This window comes from Rhinolophus sinicus, chromosome 12, assembly GCF_057876585.1.
Source record: "Rhinolophus sinicus isolate RSI-liver-muscle chromosome 12, RSI-T2T, whole genome shotgun sequence".
Taxonomy (NCBI): domain Eukaryota; kingdom Metazoa; phylum Chordata; class Mammalia; order Chiroptera; family Rhinolophidae; genus Rhinolophus; species Rhinolophus sinicus.
Window position 1 is genome coordinate 53,593,718 of NC_142512.1, and position 9,927 is coordinate 53,603,644.

At 58.4% G+C, this 9,927-nt stretch overlaps 1 protein-coding gene across 2 annotated transcripts; it reads right to left on the bottom strand.

The window, feature by feature from the left end:
• Positions 1-309: 309 nt before the first annotated feature.
• CYGB (cytoglobin) lies at positions 310-9,707 on the bottom strand. 2 transcript variants are annotated; one of them, XM_019745635.3, is made up of 4 exons: positions 9,376-9,707; positions 4,487-4,718; positions 4,007-4,170; positions 310-1,629 (listed from the first exon to the last, which is right to left on the bottom strand). In XM_019745635.3, exons 1-4 carry the CDS (start codon positions 9,516-9,518, stop codon positions 1,596-1,598), a joined length of 573 nt encoding a protein of 190 aa, XP_019601194.1. In that variant the 5' UTR covers positions 9,519-9,707; the 3' UTR covers positions 310-1,595. The 2 variants fall into 2 exon arrangements, with proteins under 2 accessions (XP_019601194.1, XP_019601195.1); XM_019745636.3 differs by having other exon boundaries at positions 3,997-4,170; positions 9,376-9,679.
• Positions 9,708-9,927: the final 220 nt, after the last annotated feature.

Sequence of the window (9,927 nt, forward strand, 5' to 3'; positions counted from 1 at the left end):
GAGCAGCAAATCCCTCTGACTTTTTCAAACAAGCACAGACACCCTTTCTGCCCCCGCCTCTCCGCACCTCCATACACACACACAAGGCCCAGCTTCTAGACTCCAGACCTGTACTCCTGGTTAAACAGGGCAGAGCCCCACTGCAGTCATAAGCCCCCACTCAGAGGAGTCCATGACCAGCCAAGGCTGAGACACAGGTTAGCAAGAGGGCAGGGAGCTTTCAAGAAAAGGCCCGAGCCCTGAACTAAGGAGGGGAGACAGAGGCGAGGGGCAGATGGCAGGAAAAGACCAAATGAGCGTGAACAGACACAGGAAGAACGAGTCTGTTTAATGACAAGGCTGGGTCTGGTTACAAACATCAGAAACTACAAAAGGAGGGCAGGCAGTTATATGGATGGCTGCACGCGGATGGGACAGGAGGGGACACAGGCACACTAGTCACAGCAGCAAAACATCCTTAAGGACGATACATGTGACCAAGGGGCACACATAAGGGGCAGTCCCCAGCAACTCTGACCCAGATGATCGAGAGGACCGACTGCCAGCCAGCGGCCAGGAGGGGCTGGGGGAGGAAAGGCGATCGGCCCTCAGAGCTCCAGGATGAGCTGGAGGCAGCTGATCCTGTCATCATGGTCCCCCCCTCCCGGGGTTGTCTTAGTGGCAAAGGCAGATGGGGTGGTAGTCCAGGTTTCTTTACCGCGGCCCCTCCCCAGCACAGCCATCCCATCCATAACTTCTGGCCGCTCTGTCTGCCCTCGCCCATTTTGGAGCAAGACAGGGAGCCACATCCTTTTGTGGGGGGTAAAGGTGGGGAGAGCCAAATCCTTCTTGTCTAGAAGTGGAAAGGAGGAATGTGGGGAACTGGTCAGAGAATAGGCTGGGCTTTGCTGGCAAGCTGCGTCATCCCAACCCCGTGCACGCAGGCTCTTGGGTCCCCCTAACTCTGCCTGCGGAGCCAGATCCTCTCTGTGCTGCTGTGGGACCCCCATTTCTGCCAGAACACTGTTCTCTCCCCTGAAGCATGACCAGGACCCCTTCCTGCCCCACGCGCAGGTGAGCTGAATGGAGGCTTCACGTGACCTCTGGGCCCCGCACATATATGTTATAGATATGGATGTAGTATATATATTTATATAGAGATCATATAGAGAATATATCTGTATATATGGTAGATATGTGTGCGTAATACTCTACGTAGGTGATGCGGAGACCTGCATGCTGGTTGGGCAGATAGAAACGGGGCTGGTGTCCCCCCCGCAGAGACTCACAGACCTGTCCCCGACTCCTGCCAGCTGCTCAGCTAGGTCTCTAACAGTGAGTAGAAAAGCTAAGAAGAGTGGGCCCAGCTCTTCAAGGAGGAAGGGCCCCCCATCCCCACAGGCCACCAGCGCCTACTGAGCCAGCATCCAGGCAGCCAGTGCCACCTCCTGGCGGCTCCAGGGGGACTGTGGCTGGGGCAGAGGCCTCTTTCCAGGAAGACGAGTCAGGGATTCCTCCGGCTTCCTTGGCACCCAGAAATGGAGGCTCAAGGAGGTCTTCAGAACTGGGCCTTCTGCTCAAGGTGCTGCCAGGGAAGGGGGAGGAGAGAGGGGGCTCTAAGGCCCCGAAGAGGGCAGCGTGGCCGGCGGGCTGTGGACAAGATAGGAAATGGAGGCAACAGGTTACAAGGGGCACAGAGTGGGACCAGGGAAGCTGGGGGGGCAGGGGCGAGGGACCAGGGGGTGGCAAGGCAGGACACATCTGCTGAGACCCGGCGCCGTGCACTTGACAGCAGCCTACTAGGCCCAAGTTCGAGTCTCCCTTCTGCTAGGAGCCTGCCGTGTGACCTCAGGCAAGTCAGTTGGCCCATCTGAACCCCGGATCTTTCTAAAATGTGACTGCCTGCCTTGCCCAGTTCTGTGAGAATGGAGTGAGGCCAAGTGTTTCACAAAATGCAGAGAACAGTACAAACGTGAGTTCTTTGCTATTGATTCTGACACGTGAGCGCTCTCTGCTTGGCCTGTCCTGGTTCCCCGTGGGCCGTCCATAGGCCTTCTCTCCACAGACAGCCCTTTGCACTCATCACCACGCCCCACCTCCCCACTCCCCCACCCACAAAAAAAACGCACACACACCCTTAAGCAGAGACAGCTCAATAAACAGAGGCGTCTGGCCCACCACTGACTCCCTGATAAGAGGAGTTGGATGGAGGCCTTCTAGAACTTGCTCAGTCACTCCCTCCCACCCTCTGAATCCCCTGGGACCTTGGCAGTAGGTTGAATCTGCAGGCCCCAGCCCAGGGAGATACGCATTCTTGGGGACCACAACCATGTGCTCAGAAGACCAGAGGGAGACTGTGCAAAGGGATGAGGGGAAAATCCCCACGACTTCCCAGCTCCAGGGTAACCCAAACCCCAGGTGGCCAGGCCCAGGTGGGAGCAGGGCCCGGCCACTCCCCACTGAAGCCATCTTTATTCAGTCTGCAAGGAGCAGAACTGGGCAGATGGGGAGAGTGGGGCAGTTTCCTAATGCTTGGAGATTGGTGAGAGTTAAGTCCCAGGGGTCCAGCTGGGGCAAGAAAGGGGAGGGGACAGGGCTTTGTGTCGGGAAACGTGTCCATCTGTTTCTGATTCACTGGGGCTTACGCTGGCCAGCTCTCTCTCTCCAGTCCCTCTAGGCCCCTGTAAAAAAGTCCTTTTCTCTAGAAGCAGGAAGTCTTGTCTCCTGGCTGTAAACAAACTCATCTTTGGCGGCAGAGCCTGCCTGGGGAGAGGCGTGGGAGGGCAAGCCCCCTTTCCCCCAATGACCCCTCCCTGGCCCCTCTGGCTGCTTCCAGCAGCTCTCCTGGCTCTGCCAGCGCCTCCTCAGGCAGGTAAAAATCTCCTGCCTTCTTCCCATCCGCCCAGGTCTGAGGCAAGCCAGGGCCCAGCTGTGCACATCTGGAGTCGCTGCCTGGCTATAGCTAGCAGTTCCTGAGGACTCCGGCTTTCCTGGGGTGGTGCCTTATGGGGAAGAGTGCAGGCGAAGGCTGGGGCCAGTGTGGTCAGCGGCAGGAAGGTCAGGAAGCCTGGCCTCCCAAGGCTGCCCTCAGGGGACCTTCTCTTCGGAGCTGGCCCCGTAAGGGAGGATTGTGAGCAGGAGGTCTGGCGATTGGGGCCAGCTCTGATCCCAGGGAGGAGACGCCGCCTTTTCCATGGGAAACTGCTGGGAATGTCTCTCCACAACGCGTGTCCTGAGCTGCTGGCTGACCCCTGCCTCTCATTCCCGCCTCCGCTCCTTGCCCTCCTTCCTACTCCAGCCCTGCCTCCGCCCCTTCATTGAGCTCCCAGAGCCAGCCACCCCCTGAGGGCCCGGGGAGGCCGGAGTGTTCCCAGCCGCCATGTCTGGGGGCCAGCCCTCCTCTCGTGTGTTCCGAGTCAGCTGGAGTGACTGAGGTCGGCCACCCTCCTCGAGCCATCTCCTGAGCCCTCACCCCAGAACTGGGAAGCCAGCCTCTGGGGTCAGCCCAGAAGTAAACACCCCTGCTGGTGTGCGTGAGAGTGACACCCACACAGGCCTGTGTGGGCCTGGGCGGTGCAGGCGCGTGTACATGTCCTTGTGACTCTCCTGGCTCCAGCCTTGCTGAGGCAGAGGTGGGAGAGAACGCCTGTCAGCCTTAGGTGAAAACAGCCCCATGTGACTGGTGCCCAGGGAGGAAATGGCCGGAATCACTGGCTGCCTCTGGGCCCCAGGAGCCAGCCTTCCTGCCAGGAAACTTCTGTGTCTCTCTGCCTGGGGTAGCTGCTGTCTTGGGGTGCTCTGAACACCCCTGTTCTAGGGGAAGGGAATCTGTTCTGCCCCAGGAGGAGAATCTGTTTGGGGCTCACAGGAGTAGGGGCCTGGGCTTGAGGGGACCTTTTCCTGTCATGCCTGTTCCCAGTCCCAGGCTCCCAGAAGTGTTTCTGACCAGCGGTCAGCCCCTGGGCCCCGGGATAGACGGGGGAGCAGGGGCCAGGGGAGAACACGGCCCACCCTCACCCCTCCTCACGTGGTGGCGTTGGGGACCTGCTGTACCCAGCCCACTTCCTTGTAGGCAGCAGTCACATGGCTGTAGATGAGGCCACGCAGCTTGGTCCAGGCTCTCTGCGTCTCGGGCGGGAAGTCATTGGCAAATTCCTCGGCAATCACCTCCAGAATGACCCCAGAGAGGATCTGGGGGCAAAGGGAAGAAGGGGGAGTAAATGTCTGGACACGCTGGTCCCCACACACACCCCCCGCAGCCCCTAGCACCTTTTCTACCTGGTGTTTGGCTGAGGAGCTTATTCATGACACAACAGCCTGGCAGCTTTGGGAACCAGATACCCTCACGACCCAGCCCCCATCCTGCTGCCCCTCTGTCACAGCCCAGTCTAGGGAAGAAGCTGGGTGGTCACCTCTGCTGCTCCGGGGAGCCCTCCCAGAGGCTGCAGGTGGCGAGTGGGCCCTGGGGTGCTCTGAAGCAAGCAGGGTGGGTGGTAGGGTGACATACCTTGAAGTACATGGGTTCCACCTTGTGCTTGAGGGCGTGGGCTTTGCCCACCAGGGCGAGCACGGAGGACACCTTCTCGGGGTCATGCAAGTTCTCCACAACAGTATTGAGGGCCCCCATGACCCGGCAGGCATGCTTCCGCAGCTGGGGGCTCCGCTCCATTTCCAGGGGCTCCTCCATGTGCTTGAACTGACTGAAGTACTGCTTGGCTGATGGGAAGTTCACAAAGAACCTGGCAGACGGGAGAGGGTGAGTGCTGGAGCCGGGGCTGCCTGAAGGTGGCCAGGACACAGAGGGTGCAGGGTCCAGGGCTGGGAGAAGCAGGACTCACCCAGTAACTATTTTCACCGCCACCGGAGCTGTCCCCTCAAACACAGCCCCTCTTCTGGCCCAACTGGCTTACACGCAGCCCCCTACCCAGGTCCCAGCCATTTCTATCTGCCTGACTTGCTCAGGCTGGCAGCTTCATCTCCCAGGCCTCTGGCCTTCCTTGCTTCTTCCCTACTTTCCATGCCCTATGCATCCTACAGGCCAGCTCCCATCACAGCTGAGAGGGTAAGAGCTTTAGTTATGGAATCAAGAGCCAATGTGACCTTGGGAAAGTTATTTAACTTCCCCGAGCCTCAGTTTCCTCATCCATGAAATGGGCATCCTCGTTCCTATCTTGTGGGTTGTGAGGAAATGAGAAACAGCATCGGGCTCAGGAAATGCCAGCCTTTATTATGATCAAGTTCGAGTATTTTGTAAACAAAGTAAATCGGGAGTGACTTAGCCCCAGTCCCCCCGCCTACAAGTGGGGGAATGACACTCAGTCCTTCTCCCAGCTCCATCTCTCCCCTTTTCACTCTCCTCCCTCCCTCCTCAGCCTGCAGCAAATATTGATTTAGTGATTGATTTAATTAAAGATAGTGATTGATTTTGCCTGCCTGGCGTGGTTCTGAAATTACTTCACGTCCGAACATCTCACCTCTCCGACAAGCCTGTGTACTTCTTGGAGCAGACCCCAGGTCTTTCTAGCTCTAGCCCCTCACCTCTCCGTTTATCAGAAGTTGTCTACCCCGCCCTCCCCAATATCATTTTCATTACATCACTCTCATGCTTAAACATTCAGTGTCTCTCTGCTGTTTACCGGACAAAGTCAAAAGTCCTCGACCTGGCATTCCAGGCTTCTTACAAACTGTCCACCCACAGACGTGTCCACACCCATTTCTCCAACATCATGTCCACATTCGCCCAGGGCTACTGCTTTCCCCTCAAGGCCATCAGTGGGTTCCCTGCCACCATTTACTGGGTCCCACAGCCCAAGGGCAGAACCAGAGTCTCATGCACCCTGTGACCTGCCACCCTGGCCTGGGTCCCTGCGTCTGCAGGATGACGCTGACAACCGGGGCTGGTCACCATGGGAGGTACATCCACAGACTCAACCAGAACTTACGTAACTTCACTGAAGCCTCAGAAAATCTATGGAATGTCTTAGACCTGTTTGTTAGATTGTTCCATATTTTGGAGTGTCCCCCTTTGTGCTTAGAGAGCTGATAATTTGCCAAAACCGCCCTTTGGCCAGAGGTCAAGGCTCAGACTTGAGAGCTGGAACAGATGCAGAGAGAACGCCTGGCCCAGGCCATCCCGGCCAGCGCAGCTGCTGATGGCAGGGGAGTGACCAGGACACAGTCCATGTGGAGGCCCGGGAGGGCACCTTTTGGAGGCCAAGTGTGACCTTGGGCAAACAACTTCACAACCTCCTGTCTGCAAAAGTGTGAGAGGCGTCCCTCCCTCTCGCCGCTTCATAGATGCGCTGGTCAGAGGCAAGGAGTCTGAAAATACGTTGGATTTTTCTGGAGAAGCCTTAAAATGAAGGACAAATGTGAAAAACCCAATTTGGACTTAAGTAAGGACCTCAGACTCTGGGGGGTTTACACTGTAATAAAAATGATGGTTTCTATTTGCCGGGTGTGTTACAATGTGCCGAGCACCTCCTGTCCTTCGTTTCATTGCCACGGCTAAGCAGGTATCACATCTCTTACTGATGAGGAAATACCAGGGAATACTTATTGAGCATTTACTATGGGATCTCATTAATCCTTGCAATACCCTCCTGACGTTGGCACTGTTTTATCCCCACCTTCTGGATTAGGAAGTGATGCCCTAGGTTGCCCAGTGAAGTTGGTGGAGTTGGTGGCAGGGCTAGGAAAGAGCCTGGCAATCCCTGCTTTGACAGTTTCCCCTGACAGTTTTCCCATACTGTCTCTGAGAGACTGCAGCGAGGGGTGCGGAGGAGTGTTGTGGCCGGGGACCGAGCTAAGTCTCCTGCCTCAACACCCAGCGCCCTGAGGAATGACAGTCCCAGGGAGCCCCTCTTCTGGGCCAGGGGCATCTAGGGCCCATGTGCTCTGCTCCCTCACCCCAGCCCCTGCGTGTTTACTCCTGAGCCTCCCCATCCAGTCCCGTGCTGCCAGGGAGAAGCCTCAGCAGCCAGCCTTGCGGGGTTTCTCAGCTCCCAGAGGCCTCTAGGCTTCCAGGAGAGCCTGAAATAGTTGAGCCTTAGAGCATGGGAGTGCCCTTCCTGTCCTCCCGGGCAGGGAATGGAGGTGTGGGGTCAGATGCGCAGGAGCACCTCCACCACCACCAGCATTGTGGCTGATAACTCCTGGGGTGGGGTGAAGAGTGTAGGGTACACCTGGCCTCAGCCCAGCGGGGACGGAGGAGGCGACAGTGATGGTCAGAGGGCTAGTGTCTCAGGCTCTCACTGGGGTCTGTCCTTGTGGAGGGGTGCAGAAAGATAGGAGGGGTTGTGACAAAACGGAGGGTCATAGGATCTGGGGGGGGGAGGCTCCAGGATACCTGAGAAGCTCATCAGTCTTGCCCTTACCCCGTGTTAACACCCACTTCCCACCCCCACCCCCCACCCCAAATGGCCAGGTCCTGGGACAGAGGAAGGAGGAAGAACAAAAGGGAAGGAAGGCTGGTGGGACCTGGGGCTGGTAGGAAGGATCTGAGCCAGCACCGGGCCGGGGCTGGGCTGGGCTGGGCTGGGCTGGGCTGGGTGCCAGTCCTCACAGAGTGGGGTCAGGTGAAATGTGGCATGGGGTGATCAGCAGGCCAGGCCTCCTCACAGTAACTGCGGGTCTCTCTCTGAGCACTGAGCACTTTGGCAAACACCTCCCTCAGCCCAGTCCCGGCCCCTCTAAGAGTCAGGAATGGGACACTAGACGGGTACAGTGAGAGAAAGAAAACCTTGCCAGAGCAGCCCTCAGTGTTCAGTTCCTTTCTCTATAGGCCCCCATTCCTGGGGAGTTTGGGTGGTACCCCAGGAGCTGGATCTTAGACACATCCGCTACAGGCTCTCACTGGCAAATGATAAGGGGGGGGGGCACAGAGGACCTCCAAGGTCCATCCTGGGGACTCTGTCTCATTTCCTTTTGGTGACCCCTGGGTGTGTCCTATGCATCCTGAGGCTGGTGGGCAGCCGAGCTTGCACACAGCTGAGAGCTGCCCTCCAGGGAGGCTGTCTGGCCCACTGCGGACTCCACGACCCACCCACCGTGTGCTCGTGTGGGTGCTCGCACATGGGATCTGCGTGTCCAGAGGGCTGATGTCTTCGAGCTCTTGAAATCCCCTCTTAGCTTTTCCACCACCCCCAGGAGGGGCCGGAATAGCTGCCCCTTCCTCAGGAACCTTCCTCCAGCTCCTCAAGAGTGACTCTTGCTCTTTTCCCCCCAAAATCTGTTTCTAAGTTGGAATCAGGGCATATCAATATGGAGCTGGGTAGATCCCAGGCTTGGGGGAAGCAGAAGGGAGAGTGTGGGGGAGAAAGAGGAGCCAGAGATGGGGAGACAGGCGTGCACTTCATCTGTCCTTTCCATGAGGTCTCACACCATCTTCAAATAAGACTGTCCTGCCCTGTCCTAGATTTGACCGCTTCTCTCAGCCACGGACAGGGGTTGGAGGTGAGTGTAGTCTGGGTCCCCTCTGCCACCACCCCCAGGGCCCAGCACGTGTGGGAAGTAAGTACAGATCTGTAGCTACAATCAGTTACCGGCTTATGGGCTTGGGGACACTACTGTGCAGGAATGGTGTGTGCACCTGTCTGTGGGTGTGTGAATAACACTGTCACTGTGTACGTGGGTTCCTCCAGGCCATGCGGTGCCTGCATGACCCCTGAGCCAAAGACATGTGGCCTTTCCTCCCCAGGTTGTGGGTTCAGGGTGGGGCCTTGTCTCCTGTAGCTTCTCCCCTTCCCTCCTGTGGGTGGTAGGGATGTATCCTAGGAGACTGCTTGCTCCTCCACTCACCTGTGCCTCACCTGGAAGCTCCCTGCTGGCCCACTCCCTAGGGGCAGGAAGGGCCTGCTGGGAACACTGGTCCTCTATTTTCTTGTCCTTCGCACTGTTCTTCCAAGAGGCTTGAATTCTTTCAAGGGATTGAGCTGCAAAGAGGGCTCTGCTCCTCTTTGTCCCCTTCTGGGCTGAGCCTCAGTTTTCCCTTCTCTAAATTGGGGAGCCACCCCGGAAGCTCCGCTTTGAAAAGCTGTTAAAATGTGTATCCATAACGGTGGCGGCGGGTGGCTGGGGTCATTGATGAGGAAGGCATGACTGGCGGAGCTTGGAGTTCTGAGGCCAGGAGAGGAGGGGGACAGAGGTACCCTCCTTCTGCATGTGGTTCCTAGTTCCTGGTGAGTCCGGAACCCAGAGCCAGGCAGGGCTCAGCCAGGGCTCAGCCAGGGCTTCGCCCACCCAAGGCGCCCCTGGCTGAACGCATCCCGCCGGCCGCGGCCCCATTCGCAGCTGGGGAGGTGGCGCCGGAGCTCGGACCCTGGCCGAGCCCGCCCCTGCCCGGAGCCGCTGCCATCCTCCCTCCCCCGGGCCCGGTGGGGCTGGGGCGACACCTACCTCACCAGGATGGCCACCCCCACGTCCTCGCAGTTGGCATAGAGCCGGGCCCACGTCGCCTGCACCGCCTTCCTCTCCGCCTCGGACAGCTCCTCGCTCCGCTCCCTGCGCTCAATCTCCATCTCGCCCGGCACTTTCTCCATGAGCAGCACCAAGCCCAGCCCGGCTTCGCTCGGCAGCGGCGGAGAGCGGAGCGCTGGGCGCCGGGAGCCGGGGCGGCTGCGTGTGCGGCGGGCGGGCGGGCGGGAGGGCGAGGGGTAGAGCGCGCCGGAGGGAGGGAGCGTGTCTGTCTGTGTGCGCCGGGTGTGTGTTTGTGTGTGTGTGTGTGTGTGTGTGTGCGCGCCTGTCTGCGCGCAGAATATATGTGCAGGGGGCGGGGGACCGCGAGCGGGGGGCGGGGATGTGGTCTGATGGAAAAATGTTAAAAAAAACAAATCCGCTCCAAACCCCCAACCCGGTGTCCGTGAGCCAATTCCTGCAAGGTGAAGGCAGGGCAGGGTGGGGACAACGCGGCTGGCACTAGCCCGCGCGACCTCAAGGACCCCACGGAGT